This window comes from Antechinus flavipes, chromosome 1 (genome assembly GCF_016432865.1).
Source record: "Antechinus flavipes isolate AdamAnt ecotype Samford, QLD, Australia chromosome 1, AdamAnt_v2, whole genome shotgun sequence".
NCBI lineage: Eukaryota > Metazoa > Chordata > Mammalia > Dasyuromorphia > Dasyuridae > Antechinus > Antechinus flavipes.
The window spans coordinates 312,626,511-312,641,574 of record NC_067398.1 but is presented as its reverse complement, the minus strand read 5'-3'; the positions used below and the strand labels follow the sequence as shown (position 1 = coordinate 312,641,574).

At 55.2% G+C, this 15,064-nt stretch overlaps 2 protein-coding genes across 8 annotated transcripts in view; both read left to right on the top strand.

The window, feature by feature from the left end:
- GALT (galactose-1-phosphate uridylyltransferase) overlaps positions 1-974 on the top strand; it is a 33,959-nt gene extending 32,985 nt beyond the window's left edge. For all 4 annotated transcript variants that reach the window (XM_051965734.1, XM_051965712.1, XM_051965720.1 and 1 more), the window contains 2 exons: positions 498-652; positions 777-974. In XM_051965734.1, coding sequence (XP_051821694.1) covers positions 498-652; positions 777-842 — 221 coding nt within the window. In that variant the 3' untranslated portion in view covers positions 843-974. The remainder of the gene's footprint in view (positions 1-497; positions 653-776) is intronic.
- Positions 975-2,787: 1,813 nt separating this feature from the next.
- Positions 2,788-14,975, top strand: IL11RA (interleukin 11 receptor subunit alpha). 4 transcript variants are annotated; one of them, XM_051965617.1, is made up of 13 exons: positions 2,788-2,906; positions 5,937-6,036; positions 6,254-6,314; positions 6,591-6,769; positions 6,877-6,991; positions 7,175-7,207; positions 7,343-7,509; positions 11,359-11,522; positions 12,542-12,683; positions 12,803-12,946; positions 13,079-13,175; positions 13,475-13,557; positions 13,883-14,975. In XM_051965617.1, exons 2-13 carry the CDS (start codon positions 5,937-5,939, stop codon positions 14,020-14,022), a joined length of 1,425 nt encoding a protein of 474 aa, XP_051821577.1. In that variant the 5' UTR covers positions 2,788-2,906; the 3' UTR covers positions 14,023-14,975. The 4 variants fall into 4 exon arrangements, with proteins under 4 accessions (XP_051821577.1, XP_051821599.1, XP_051821592.1 ...); XM_051965632.1 differs by having other exon boundaries at positions 2,789-2,906; positions 14,395-14,975; XM_051965625.1 differs by lacking the exon at positions 2,788-2,906 and adding an exon at positions 4,623-4,709.
- The last annotated feature ends 89 nt before the right edge of the window (positions 14,976-15,064 follow it).

Genomic DNA, 15,064 nt, shown 5'->3' with positions numbered 1-15,064 from the left:
TAACTTTTTAAAACATGTTTTGGAAAACAGTACTATTTTTCATGGAGACCTGTTGAAGGCAGAGCATGTTTAAAAAAAACAAACAATAACAAAAAATGACTTTAAAATACTTATGGTTTTCTCTTTTACATTACCCTTATTTCAGAATATATCCCAACAAGTCGTTTCATATAATAATTTGAAAGAGAAAGGTTCATTTAGTAAAAAACCAACACATGAACTGAGTTGGACTATATATTATACTCCATACCTATAGACCTTCCCCTCTCAAAGAGAAGGTACAGTTTTTTGCTTCTCTAGTGTTGAGCTTTAGTCATAATTGTTTTTTGTTTTTTCTATTTGTACGGTGTATGTTGTTCTGCAGGGTCTGCTTCATTCTGCACTAGTTCACATAAGTCCTGGGAGTAGACACTATTTACTTATGTGCTACACAAAGTGTACTGTTAACTGTTCAGGAGAGAATGAGCCCCTAATCTTCTATTTCCCTCCCTTCCCAGGTGCCCCTACTGGGGCCAACGCTGAGGCTGACTGTGACCACTGGCAGCTCCATGCCCACTACTATCCACCACTACTTCGATCGGCCACCATCCGCAAGTTCATGGTTGGTTATGAAATGCTGGCCCAGGCTCAGAGGGATTTGACTCCAGAGCAGGTCAGCCCAGTATTTAATAGGTTTAATAGGTTTTCATCACCTCAAGGGTCGGGGATGTCAAGGGTACGGGAAAGGGTCTTCAGAGCTTCTGCCCCTTCTTCCAGTTTTTATTCCTTCTCCCCAGGCGGCCGAGCGATTGAGGGCACTTCCAGAAGATCATTATAAGCTTCGACAGAAAGACTCGTCTTGACATGCAGCCCTGTGAAGGAAGCCGGGGTTAGGAAAGTTCCAAGCTGCTCTCTACATCCCCATCCCCAATTCACTTCAACCCCCTTATAGGTGGAGGAGGGTCTTGAATTGCAAATAAATCTTTTGTTCCTGGCTTCAGTAGCTGCTTAGAGGGGAGGAGGAAGACTGTTTCCCCTTGCCTCTGGTCTAAGGAGTTGAGGGGAGCCCTGTGTCTTGGGGGCCAGCCTCCCTGAGGCTCCTGTGGATAGTAGTCAAACCCTAGCCAGGCTGGAGCCAAGTTCTGCCAAAGTCTGGCCCTGTATCAGCCCTTCAGGGAGGGGGCCCAGACAAGCCGGCGGCGGTGCCTCTCTGCTGGCAGACACTCCACAAGGGTGTTCACATGGCCCGCCTTCGCCCTCCCTCGTGCTGTAGGCACACTGATACAGTGATCAGTTATGAGTCTGTAGCAGCCTTCCTGGAATGGGGGAGTGGGGGGCCAGTGTGGGGAAGGATTCCAGACGGGTAAAGAACTTTACAGACCGCTTTCACACTAACTTCACTGAATTTTTAGGACAGACAACCTGATGTGGAATGGAAAACCGGAAATATTAGTGTTCGTTTACACAAATGTCCAGTCCAAGGCCCATACTCCTGATTTGTGGGCAGGGTGGGGCTTGGCTTGGGAGCTGGGTCTGAATCCTAGCCCCACTTCTTAGCAGCTCTGTGACCTGGAGTGGAAGACCAGGGCTGTTTTCTGCTCATGTAAAGTGGGGGTGGGGAGGGGAGTCCGCGACAAGGAAGAGATTATCTTTAAAGGTCTGTTTTAGCTGTAAATAGTGTGATTTCTGGTACATCGTTATTTCCACTATACTATGGACCCATTCCAAGTCTTGAGTCCTGGCTCTGCTTCAGTAGCCAACTCAAGAACTCAAAACTTTGGGAAAGGAATTTCACTCTAGTTCTTGGTTTCCTTGTGTAAAATGAATCCCTTGTGCTAAATCAAGGCTTCTTAATCTGGGGTCTGGAAAGACTTCAGGGGGTCTGAACTTGGAAGAGGGGAAATTTACTTATTTTCACTAATCTTTAAGTTACATTTGGCATTTCCTTCAATGGAGACAAAAAAAGATCCGAAAGCACCAAATTGCCAAAGGGATCCAGAGCACAGAAAATCCTAGATTTGCTATCTAGAGTCCATAACGTCTCTTGCCATTCAAGGATGGATTTTAGGATCGTTACCCTCCTGCCCCAGTTTGCCTCACTTCTCTTGAAGGTTCCCCATTCCGAATATTATACCATAAAGTGAAGAGAGTAGGGGAAATGGCAGGAATGTCATGAAAAGTTAAGGTTTTGGAGGGGAGGGTCTTAAGCACTTTCCTTAAGAGTTTGGACCTCTGGAGCCAGTAAAATTGGAAGGAACCTTATTCAAGTTGCCCTTTTAACCCTACTTAAGACTTGAAGGGCCTTCAATGCTTCGTTATCTAAATGCAAGTAACGGGCTTAACTTCTCCCCCAAACCCTTCCATCAATTACCCGTTGCCGTTTCATCTTATCAGCAGTCTACGGCATTTTTCAAAGGTGGATTAATCTAGCATCTTATTGGGGTAGCTGGGTGCGGGGAAAGGATGGGGACTTTCCCGTATTCCCTAATTAGGGGACATGTCTTCTGGCGAAGATCCAGGAGAACCAGCCCTGAACCTTTGCAGGGCAGCACCTCCGGAGTTACAATTATCGCTGAGGTTTTCTCAGTTTGAAACCTTGGTTTTCCAACCCTAAGTGACCCTCACTCACATTCTGAGCACTCCTTCGGCAGCCCCCTTCCTAGACTCCCGCCCTCCCTTAAACTTGCTGCCCCTCCCGCTGGCGGGACAGGAAGTGTCCGGGCAGGGGTGGGGGCCTGGGCGGTGGCCGGTGATTGGCAGTGCAGGACTCCAATGGGCCTCAGAACCCACCCCCTTACCCCCATTCCCTAACTCCGCCGGGACCAGAGGGCAAGAGCCGGCCCCGCTCTGCCCTCGAGGGCGGGGGGCCGGAGGCTGTGTAGCGGAGGAGGGAGCGGGCGGGCAGGCGGCGGCGGCGGCCGCGTAAGGTGAGGACCCGACCGGTGGGCGGGAGGGGGCGGCGGTGTGAACGCAGCCGTCCCCAAGGCTCAGCTGTGCTGCTGTTCCTTCTCCGGGGCCAGAACCCGGGTGTGTCTCCCCAGCCCAGGGTGGCGAGCTTGGATTGGGAGTTACAATGCATGCCGGTCTCCCCGGCCACCCTTAAATCCCAGGCCCTCTTTGAGCTCGGTCCCTTTATGCGGATGTCTCTTCTCGCTCTCTTTTCTCTTGTGTCCGATTCCGAGAGGGGTTTACGAATTTGAGATACTTGGGGGGAGGCGAGAGGACTTTGTTAGTGTTGGGGAAGGCGGGAAGCCTGGTACCCCAACTTTGTGTGTGTGCGTTTGGGGTGGAGGGAACTGTCGGAGACTGCTCAGTAACTTATGCGTAGATGCTTGAGAGTGTGCCAGCGCGGGGGGAATTGTGTGGGTGTGCGTGAGTCCAGATGTGCCAAGGACATTTCCCGAAGTTGGATCCCCTCACTCCACACACACCCCCATACCCCTTCTGCTTTCTGCGAGTAGGGAGAGAGGGGATGAGGGAAACCTAATGGGAGGGGAAGGGAGACGAGAGAGAATAAAGAAAAATGGAGAACAGTAAGGGAGACAGACACCAGGAGACGGGGGTAGAGGTAGGGGGGCAAGAAACTAGGGAAGAGTAAACTGGGGAGGGAGAAGGAAGGGAGTTGGGGATTGGAAAGGTGGAGAGAAGTGTGAGGGGAGGGAGAAGGGCTTGAGCCAGAGTTTTGAGGGGCCTGAAGAGGGGTTTGGAGGGAGGGCGGGACTACAAGTTGCCAGAGTTTCCTGGGGGAGGGTTTAGGGGGAGATGTATCAGCCAAATGCTAGAGCTCTCCATTCTCTATCCCCGGCCTCAAGACCTTCCCCCTTCCCTCTCACCCTCTGGGGAGAAGCCCTGCCCAGTTGTGGGGAAACATCTGGTGGAGCTGGAGAAATGGCGAGAAGAAAGTGTGTGGGGGGGAGTTTGTTTCTTTTCGTCTCTCTGTCTGCATAAAAATGTTGATTATGCCTATGCAGTGTCTGAGGAAGGGCACATCTATCTAACGCGCTTATCTAGTTGTTTCTCTGTTGTTTGCAGTGAGTGCCAGGGTATCTATGAATGTCTGCATCTGTTTCTGTGCACCCACATCTGTATTGGTGTCTTGTCTGTACCTGCCTTTCTTTGCGCGCTTTGTGAATTTGTGTGAGTGTGAGTCTTACGGGGTTTCATTTGTGCAGGTCTCTGTTCTGCCCTCTCCAAACTCAGGGGTGACCACCCAGCATCCCAGTTAAAGGTTGGGTTCTTGGGGGGAAGGGCGATACGTGTTACATCCCCCCTTCTGCCTCTCACACACACAGGGCACACGCATGCAGTTACACAAACGAACCCGCCCACCTGGGCATGCACAAAACTTCCATAATCCCCTACTAGGTTCCTCCCAGGCCCCTGTTTGAGTGGTGGGACACAGGGAAATGGGTAGACCCGAGGCCTCCTTTCCATCTGTGGGACTGTGGAAGAGGCCCATTCCTTAGCTCGGGCCTTACCCCTAGGGCTGGGGGTAGGGGAAGGGGGAGGAAGGGGGCCTGGCTGAGGGGCAGCCACATTCTGCCAGGGAATGGTGGGGGGAGAAGGGGGTGGGAATTGGAGGAGCCAGGCAAGGGGAAGTGGGGAGAGGGGGGCTGCCTTGAACTCCCAGAGCTCAGAGCTCAGAGCAGAGAACACAAGCAGAGCTGGAGCTGGCTTCGGGCTGGAGGGAGGAGGAAGGATCATGGAGACAGAGAACTGCAGGAATTAAGGTAGGGGAGAACAAAGCACAGGGGTGAGGGTCACAAGTGATGGAAGTCCTATCACTCACTCCATCCACTCACTTCTTTGTCCCCATACATACAGTCAAATCACCACACAGACGTGTGTCTCCAGATACCTGCACGCAGCGCCTCGGATCTGAGGCTGGCTTTTCCATGAAGTCCTCCTGCTCCGTCTCCTCCCCACTCCTCTCTGTCACACTCTTTCCTTCTGCATGTCCCAGCCCCGTGCTTCCCTCCTCCTTCCTTAAGGTGTTTCATCCCCTCCTGGGTCCCCGACCTCCTTTTGTCTCGGGCCTCGGCAGCTGCTGGGCATCTGGATCTCATTAGTCCTTGACTTCCCCTACGTCTCCCCTCCCTCGCCCTGAGCCTCTTCCTAGGAGTGAGGTCCCGAGAGAGGGACTGGGTGGCCCAGCCACTGCTTAGAGCCGGGCTCTCTCAGCCTTCTCGGCCCAGAGGGGAGAGGATGAGGGGGTGGGACGGGGGGTCAAAATACGGCCACATCCCGATACTCCGAGCCATCCCAGGAGGCACTGGGGGTGAGGTGATGGTGGTGGATGGTTGGGCCTCCAGACTGTTTCCCAGAGAGAGCCGTCTCTTAGGTTCGAGGGTTCACATTTATCCACGTCTTCCTAAATGAGTCTGGCTATCTTCCGGGTCAGACGGCTAGAGGAAAGGGGTTAACGGGGAGCTGGGCCAAGCCCGAGTGCGATGGGGGAGCTGCCTTCGCAGGGCCAGCATTCTGAGCTAGCCCCAGTGCCAAGGGTTGTCAGGAGGAGGCGGGGGTCTGGCACGGACCCCAACGCCTCCAGCTTTTGTCCTGGGCTCCCGGCCCAGAAGTGGGGCTCCTGGGGGCTGGGGTGGGGGCAGGAGGGGCGGGACTCTGTGTGTGCTGGTCTGGCTCCCTGCGTGAGCGGCGGTGGGAGTATGAGTAGGAAGTGTGCGTGTGGGCATTTTTGTGGATATATTGTCTGGGTTCCTGTCATTGTATGTGTGCTGGTCCCTGGGGGAAACCCGCCCCCTGCCCCAGAGAATGAAAGTTTTCTACTTCGTGCCTTGATTTCCCTCCTGGAAGGATAAAGATCCCTGGGAAGGAGAAAGGAGGGAGAAACGGTGCCCAGGAGGAAATAGTACTCCTGCAAGGGGGGTGTTCAGAGAAGTCTGGGGTCCAGAGAGCTCCTTCCCTTGGGGTGACCTTGCACTCTGCTCTTTTGCCAGATGAGCAGCAGTTGCTCCGGCCTGGGCAGGGTCCTGGTGATTGTGGCTGCAGCCCTAGTGCCTGTCTCTTCTGCTGGCCCTGAGGCTTGGGGTCCCCCAGGTGAGAAAGCCCGGCACGGACCGCAGCCCCCGAGTCCTGATGACTCAGGATGCGTCTGGACCCTTCCCCTCCCACTGGGTTCCTTAGCCGTGGGCCCCTCTAACGTAAGGGCTGGGACCCTGCCTACCACCACCATGCCCTGATGTGGGAGGGAATGGGGGGAAGTGCCGGGAGCCAGCGTGGGGGGGCTCTCTTCTCATACCGACCCCATCCCCAGGTGTCCACTACGGGCAGCTTGGAGAGACCGTTGTGCTCTTGTGTCCAGGAGCGAGCCCCGGGTAAGTGCCCGCCTCGTTCCCCACCTCCTTCGTGACTTTTCATCTCCAGGGGATTTGGGAGGGGGATAGGGAGTCAGGCTGAGGGCTTGGGGTGAGGGGAAAGGAAAACTGACTTTTGCTCTTGACTCTCACCCTTTGCCCAGCACTCAGAATAGCCCAGTGCACAGTAGGCATTTGATACATTTTACTTAGTATAGTACATTTTGTTGCCTGCTCCTTTTCCAACCTCGTCCCGCTTGTCTTCGCTCCCCCTCCACCCGCCCCTTGCATCCTCAGGACCCCGATTTCCTGGCATCGGGCCGATGGCCGCGCGCTCCTGGGGACGGCGAGGTCGGAGTTAGGGCTGGGACGGCAGGAACTGGTCCTGGAGCAGGCAGAGAACAAAGACGAGGGCACCTACATCTGCCAGGCCCAGGATGGGGGGGCCGGAGGCTCTGTGACGCTGCAGCTGGGCTGTGAGTGGCGTTTGGGGGGCGGAGGGGGGGAACGCTCCGGAGGATGCAGGAGTGCCCTGGGGCCTTGCCCTTCCTGGCAGCCCCCAGCTCCTGTCTCGTCTCCACAGACCCCCCGGCTCGTCCCATGGTTTCCTGCCGGGCTTCCGACTATGAGAATTTCTCCTGCTCTTGGAGTCCCAGCCGGGTCACCGGGCTCCCCACGCGATACGTTGCCTCCTACAGGTGTGTGAGGAGCAGGAGGGGCACATGGGATGTGGGGAGAAGGGGAAATTGGGGATGGACACACTGCCCCGGGCCCTCTTTATGAAGTGTTTCTAGGTAGGAGAACGCCAGCGGGGGGAATTCGCCTTCCCCCGCAGCCCAGCGCTATAACCCAGGCTTCCCCTCTCCTTCCTCCTGCCACAGAAAGAAAATCATCCTTGGAACAGAAAGAGGAAGGTAAGGAGCCCCGATCCTGCCTTGTCCCTGGGCAGGGGGATGGGGTGGTTAGAGGCTGAGCTCAGTCCTTGTGTGGGGCCCGTGCTAGGCTTGGGGGGCAGTCCTGACGCCCGCTGTGCCCTCCCCCACGTCCAGGCCAGCGCTGTCTGCCGATCCCCGGCCGTGCTCTCTGGAACTTCCTGGGGCCACCCGGTGTGTGGTCCACGGCTCCGAGTTCTGGAGCCAGTACCGGATCAATGTGACAGAGGTGAACCCCCTGGGAGCCAGTGCCCGCCTGCTGGATGTGAGCATGCAGAGCATCTGTGAGTAAGCCCCGCCGGGACACCAAACCGCTGGGCCGGGGCCCAGGGCCCGGAACATTCGTGAATCCCAGCCCCTCCCCGAGACAGTAATGTTGTACCCGCTGCCCTCACAGCCACGAGTCCTAGGGACTCTTGTGACACAGAGTGACCCCGTGCGACTCTCCCCAAAACAGAGCCTTACAGAGTCACAAATTCGAAGCAGACCCAAGCCCGAGAAACTATTGAGTTACAGCGGAGAGGCTTCCTGAGGTCAGATGCCTTTTGGATTCAGGTTTTCCTAACTCCGAAACTCGCATTCTATCCCCTGTGACATCTAGCTGTCTCACCCTATCATCCCCCAAAGCTCCCTGCCCGTGATCCCCTAGGATCTTCTACGTTTGCTCCTACTGGGAGCCCCCTGAACATCCCCCTTCCCTCCCCACCCAGTGGGTCTGTGAATGACCTCCTCAATAGCATCCCCATAAAAAGACAAGCATTGCACCACACTCACTCGGTCATCCCCACGGAGACTATATCAGCACATCGCAAGGGACCCCTGAGCTGGGTAGCCCAGTCCTGTAGTGCAGGGGCCTGGAATCAGCAGGATGGGAATCCAAATCCAGCCCCAGATACTGACTGGCCGTGTGACCCTAAGCCGAGTCACTTAATCGTGATTGTCTCAAAGCAAACTAATAAGGGATTCCTGGCACTGCTCTTTGCAAAAACTGACCCTACCAGCGCAGGATGTTTTTGATTACGTCTCCAGTGACCTCCATATTAGCCCTATGACCCCTTAGTCACTGATTCCTTTCCCACTCACTCCATCAGCACATAATGTCAAAATTCTGACCCCTTAGGGATGCTGAACCTTCCCGCCCTTCACAGGAGTGATCCTGGAGGGAACCCGCTCCCTAGCTCTGGGTGTGACTGGCTGATTTTGGTCCCCCCCTTCTCCCTGCTCAAGGGGCCCACACTGGGACACTCACTAGATCGCTGTCTGTGCCCCCAAGTCCTGTAGTCAGATCCTTCCTCTTCTTGAGCCCTTTCAGGGTGGAAGGTTCAAGGGGAAGGAAGAAATGAAAGTGACTGAAATCTAACCCCATCGGGTTGAGTTATGGACGACGGGGTTTGATCCTGTTATTCCTGACCACCGGTGGGAGGAGGCCCTCCCATCTTTTCTGGAGAAGGAAGGAAAGAAACAAGCATTTAAGTGCCTGCCGTGGTCCGGGCGTTGTGATCCTCTGTTACAGAATAACTCATTTAAACGGGGCTTCCTCAGCCCTGTAATACAGAGGTCACTTTGCAGAGGAGGAGGGTGTGTGACCGTAGTTGTAGCTGGGAGCCCAGCCTGAGGGTCCTGCTAACTCCAGGTCTGGGGTTAGCCCACGTGCCCCATTCCCCCACTGCATGTAGCTGCCAAAGCCCTCCAGAGGCTACTCTCCAGTCCACCCTCTGGGTGAGCCTTCTTCTCCCCTGCCCCCAGCTCCCAGCTCAGCTTTGCCTCTGCTCTAGCTTCCCTGATCACGCTCGGTCCTGTCTTATTCCTGGAGAAAGAAGGAAAGAAAAAGCATTTAAGAGCCTGCCATGTGCCAAGCACTGTGCTAAGTGCTTCACAAATATTATTTCTGTCAACCAGACCAGAACCGGCCTCTAACCTGTGGTTGGCCAGAGCCATACAGAGCGGCCTAGAGACAGGAAAGTCAGGACACAAATGCAAGTTTAATTAATTTTAGTGTGAGAAAAATGGTGTTTGCAAATGGAAGCGCCCTCCCTTCCCCCTCTCCTCCCCCCCTCATTCCCTCCAAGGAGGAAGCATCTTTGTTCCTGCCTCTTCCTCTTTCATAGCTCATGCTGGCTTTGGGACCCCCCACAAAACTGTTTTAGCTTCTAGTTCACTCATCTACAGGACACTGATGGTGAATAGCAGAGGATCCTGGACAGAGCCAGAAGGCACTAAATAGTCTATCTAATCCCATTCTCCTGTTTTCCACAAAAGAAACAGGCCCAGAGAACTATGGAGTTTGCCCACAGAGCTAGTAAACAATACAACTAAAATTTGAATCCAGTTCTGACTCAAAACTCATGCTTCCCACTGGCCCAGTTCCTGAACCCAGTGAGTGAGGGAGTCTATCAGCTCCCTCAGGATTTCTTTCTTCCTTTCCCTGAGATACAGATCCAGTGGAGGGAGGTGAGATTCTTCCCCAAATCCCTTAATTACATTCCTATATTACGTGACTCCCTCCATTAAAGTACTTTTCTGAGACTTTTCATTGTCGAGGAGAACCCAGATTCCCAAAGGCTGTTGGTGGAGTTGGAACTTTGGCAGCTCTTACCAAGAAGGAGAGGCTTCAAGCATGGGGCAGTGGTCCTCTGTGGATTTGTTACTGGAGGACCAGTCTTGCTAATTCTATCAAGTTCATTACCAAATGTTAGTCAAAGTAACTTTTTTTGTCACAACTTATGAGGATCAAGTGGGGGATTTCTCATCTCCTAAGGCATTTTGAGGGTTTGAAATCTTTGTTGGTACGTGAAGTGCTCGTACGAATGAAAATAGTGGATCCATTAAAGTTTGAAGCACATTTCATGTCAACAAAAATTCATTAAGCACACACTTGTGCCAGGCACTGTGCTAAATACTGGGTTATAAAAAGAGGCAAAAAATAGTCTTTGCTCTTAAGGAGCTCACAGTCTAATGAGGAATGAGGAAAACTTACAAGTAACTATGTAAGAACAAGATTTAAGGGTAAACTGGGGAACTGAGGGAAACTTCCCTCAAAGGGAAGGCACTAAGATAAAGGAGGGCTGGGAAAGGTTTTACAGAAGGGAAATGGTGTATTATGTGTGAGAGACAGCAAGATGTCACTGATTACAGAATGGGGGGATAAAGGGGAAGAAGAAAGGAAAGGGTCAAATTCTGAATGGCTTTAAAAGTCATTTGACTCTGAAAATACAAGAAATCCGCTGGTTTTATCCAAAAAATGGGGTGTGTGAGATGGTCAGACCGGCACTTAGGGAAGATCACTTTTGACAACTAATGGAAGCCGGACTATCGTGGGGAGAGGCTTGAGGCAGAGGGACTCACCAGCAGGCCATTAGTGTGAAGTGTGACGCAGGTGTGAGGTGATGATGGCCTGAGCCAGGCCTTTGGAAGAGAGAAAGGGGCTGTGGAGATGATTCTGTGAGACGACAACTGGTGGGATGCGAGGAGGTGAGAGAATGAGGGTCAGGGTGACACCTGGGTGTGAGCCTAGGCATAATGTTACCCTGGGCAATCACAGAGAAGTCGGCAAAAGGGGAGGGCTTGGAGGCAAAGGCGGCTTCGATTTGGGGCATGTAGAGTTTTACATGAAACCAGGTTTGAGATGTCAGCCTGTACCTCAGGAGAGCTGTCTATCTAAGATCTAAGAATCATCAGCTTAGAGGCTGACTTCATGGGAACTGATTCCCCAAATGAAGTCCAAAGGGAGAAGAGAGGGGGGACAAAGCCCTGGGGACATCCAGTCTGCTCACTTCAGGACATGAAATATTAAATACATAGCAAAACGGCATCAGTAACACACGTACGCACTTTTATACACACACACATGGACCCCTGTTATGGATAGTTCTCAGCAAAGTAGAGAGTTATTCCCTAAACGACTTCGTGTGGCAGGGCTCTAATTACGGACCCTTCTGCACACAAGCTGAGCTCTCCATCCCGACCGCTGATTACAGCAGCTCACCCTCTCTCCGCATGCTCCTTGGTATGACCTGCTACCTCAACCCCAGCTTCCCCCCCTCTCCTCTGTCTCTGACCCAGACTCAGGGGCAGCAAGCAGGAGCTTCTTCCTCCCTTCTGACCCTGAACCCACTCCCCCTTCCCGTTTACAGTAAGGCCAGACCCCCCGCAGGGACTTCGAGTGGAACCGATCCCTGGGGCTCCTCGACGCCTGCTGGTCAGCTGGACCTACCCAAACTCCTGGCCCCTCCAACCCCACTTTCTGCTCAAGTTCCGACTGCAGTACCGCCCGGTGGGCCACCTGACCTGGTCCATGGTAAGGGAAGAAGTGGGTAAGGATTTGCTCCGTTCCGTGGTAAGGGGCCTGGGGATGGAATGGAGTGCAGGCAGAGACACAGGTCTTTTCCCCAAGATAAGCGCGCTCGGATCTGGAGTCCCTGTGGCTCAGGGCCTCTTCCTTAGATCCGAACCTCCTGTCCCTGTGGGCTCAGCCTCTTCTCTTGGGCTGTTCCTGGGTGGGCGGTGACATCCTGTCCAGGATGGAGGGGGGGGGGGATGCTAGCATCCATAGACGTCCCACTTCATCTGGTCTCCATCCCCCTGTTCTCTGTGGTTGCTCCCCTCTTTTGGAATTAACAAGTAGACTATGGCTTTCTCCTGCTACTGAGTTTAAAAAAAGTTGGCTAGGCAAGTCAAGACCAAGTACCTATCCTATCCGCCTCCAGCCCAGCCTAGAATGACTCCTGGAGTGAGCTTGCAGGTTGATTAAGAGCTAGAAGATTGCCTTGTGGGATCTGAGCTTGGCCAGGAATCTCCTGTTTTCTTGGACCAATCGCTTATCTCTGGGAATCACTTTCCCCTTCTGTATAATGGGGGGGCAGACTCCACAGAGGACCCTCTGACACACATGGTCTTCAGTCCTCCCAGCACTAACATGTGTGACTTCTGATCTGTCCAGCTTCTGAGTTACTTTCAGGTTTGGACACGGGCGGCTCAGCCAGCCATGTTGGGGCCCTGGGTGAACTATTCGGGACCATCCCAGAGCCCTGGGCCTTCGCTCCCTACCATTCTGTGTGGGGGCCTTTTGCCCCGATTTTCACTCCCCCGTGATGCTGGAAGCAGGAGAGGAGGGGAAAGCATCCACGGGGAAGGCTTGGCCATCCCGCACCCACGTCCCACATCCCCCATCCCCGTTCATCCAGTCTCAGTGCAATTTGTAGACATTCCAGGGACCCTCCGTCAGTCAGCCCTTAGTGCGGCACAGTCTCCTCCCCCTCACGGAATGCCCCTGCCAAAGAACCCCATGCCCCCAGGTCCCTCCCTGTGACCCCGCAGGTGGAGCCAGCTGGGCTGGAGGAGGTGATCACGGACGCCGTGGCCGGGCTGCCCCACGTGGTGCGCGTCAGTGCCCGAGACTTCCTCGACGCTGGCACTTGGAGCGACTGGAGCAAGGAGGCCTGGGGGACCCCGAGTCCTGGTGAGGGGAAGTGTGGGAAGGCCCGGCCCTGCCCCAGGAGGCCTGGAGGGCAGCCCCGCGTAGGGCCTGGCTCCCTGCTCGCCGACCCTGCCCCTCATAAGCTGCTCCCGCTCTCTCAGCCCCGGCTGCCTTTGGCCCCAGCGCCAGACCCAGCGAGAGGCCTTCGGAGACCGCGACGCAGGCGCAGGCGCAGACTGAGAAGGAGCCAGGCAGACATGCTCTCCCCAGGCCTTCTCTGCAGCCCAACTCTCAGCCACTCATGGGTGAGTGGCCCGGCCGGCAACCCCCCCCGGGGACAGAGGCAGCGGACGGCTCGGTGACTGCCCCATCCCCGGGACTCCGCCGCTGAGGAGGGGGGCCAAACTGCCCCTCATGCAGCTTCCCTCCCCGTGCAGAGCCCGGGGACCCCCTGGAGCAGGTGGCCGTGGTGACGTCTCTGGGAGTCTTCTCTTTTGTGGGCCTGGCTGCCGGCGCCCTGGCGCTCCTGCTCTGGTGAGTGCTCCGGGCCTGTCAGCGCTCATCCCCTGCGCCGGACCCCCGCAGACGGCCTCTCTGCCCCGGCTCCCCGCGACCCTCCCCCGCCCCTCCCAGGGCCTTGGTTAATGCCGCAGGTGGAAGAGCACTGGCTCTGGGGACAGGGACCCCAGGTTCTTGGCTCTCTGTAATCAAGTGATGGGCTCTGGAGAGGGTCCCCTCGGGTCCTGGGGGAGGCGGCCGAGACCCCCGGCCCCCGCTGACGCAGCCACCTCGGGGGCTCAGGGGAAAGCTGGTCCGCTCTGTGCTCACCACAGGCTAAGGCTGAGAGGCCACAGGAAAGGGGCTGCCCCCAAGCCTGGATTCTTGGCTCCCATGGTGCCGGTGAAGACCATGCCTGGTGAGTGCCGCGGGGAAGGGTGGAAAGCTGAGGGAGCCTCCCCCTCCCGCCCGGCCAGCCCCCGCGAGTCACCGCCCAGCTCTCCGGGGGGCCGTGACTCACCTCCCTTATCACACCTTTATCACCATATCAAGGGAAGATTTAGGCCCTGAGGTCTGAGTTCTAATCCTTCTGGGAAATCTCACTGGGCCCATCCCTGCCCTCTGGCCCTTTCCCAGCCAGAGCTCCGGTCCCGTCCCCCCCTCCCGCCCCCCCCCCCCCCCGGCCCATCCCCTTCCCCTCAGCTTCTAATCAGGCTCCACATTCTCGCTGTTCTCCGGGGGAGAGAGGGGCCCCGAGGCTGCTGCGATCAGACAAGCCCGGGTGGAGTTCTGTGCCGCCGCCCGGGGCCCCTCCGCGCACGGACCGCGCACGAGTTCCGCCCCAGGTTCCCCCAACGCCGGGGCCGGAACTCCTTGGGACTGAACTGCACAGGGGACAAGACGGGACTGTGGGTAATTAGGAGCCAGTGCATGGTTCAGGTTGTCAGAAGCTGGAGAAATGAAGGTCAGTGGGAATTGGTGGGTAAATGAGGATGAATAGAAAAAGGCATTCTCCGTTCTGAGGCTAGTTCAAGCAGAGTGTGCAGGGGGCAGAGGGAAGGCTAGGAGCAAGAGAGACCTAGGGGACCTGAAGGTGAAAGGTGGAAGAAGAAAAATACGGGGCTCCCTGTCTCTTCTAAGGGGAATCTTCCTCAGGAACTTTTAAGATGGGTTCCTCTGGGAATGTGGCCAGGGAGTGCAGGGGTACCTCCAGAGACCCTCCCTCAATTTACTTTCCTTTTCTGCTTCCTTACAGTGGCTTAGGTCCAGTAGTGAGCTTTGGAGAATCTCATCCCTAGTAGGATCTTACAGTCAGCACCAGTGTGGAAGGGCAGCCGGAGTTTCTGGAAGGACTGTTGACTCCCCTCCAACTTCACCGTCTTGAGGGGCTCTTGTTTGGGGTCCATTTTTGTGGGACTCCCTGTATCCCTCATACTTGCTATTCAGTGGGTGGTGAACAACTCCTTAGTCATATGGGGCTCTTGCAATACCCCCCCTTTCACACTCTACCCCGCGGGCTCTGCAAGAGGAACAGACTTCCCTCTTAAACATCTGGGGCCATGCAGGACCCCACACATGAGGGTGGTGAAGTTTCTGGGCCCATGTGGGAAATACCCGTGTGTGTCTGTGTGTCTGTGTGTAGGACTCTGGGGAGGAGCCAGGTGGCTAACACGGGCTTTCTGAAGACTACGTGTACCTGTGGTTGCTGGGACATGGACCTGTGTAAGCCTCCTGTGTGTGAGCGCTGGATGTTGGTGGGAGAGGAAGCTTGGAGGAGGAGAGAATATTTGCTGCCATGTATCTGTGTGAATAAAGGGAATTAGGTGTTCTTTGTCATTCCCTGGGCATAACCTCTTCTGAAAGAGAAGGAAAGAAAGCCCGAAGGTGCCGTTGCCCCCTGAAGTTATTTCCTAGATTTTTTTCCT

Bases quoted from the DNA above. Each gene is read 5' to 3' on its own strand.
- IL11RA (XM_051965617.1), top strand. From the start codon at position 5,937: ATGAGCAGCAGTTGCTCCGGCCTGGGCAGGGTCCTGGTGATTGTGGCT. The intron at 6,037-6,253 runs GTGAGAAAGCCC...CCCCATCCCCAG, and splicing joins TGAGGCTTGGGGTCCCCCAG to GTGTCCACTACGGGCAGCTT. The intron at 7,208-7,342 runs GTAAGGAGCCCC...CCCCACGTCCAG, and splicing joins CTTGGAACAGAAAGAGGAAG to GCCAGCGCTGTCTGCCGATC.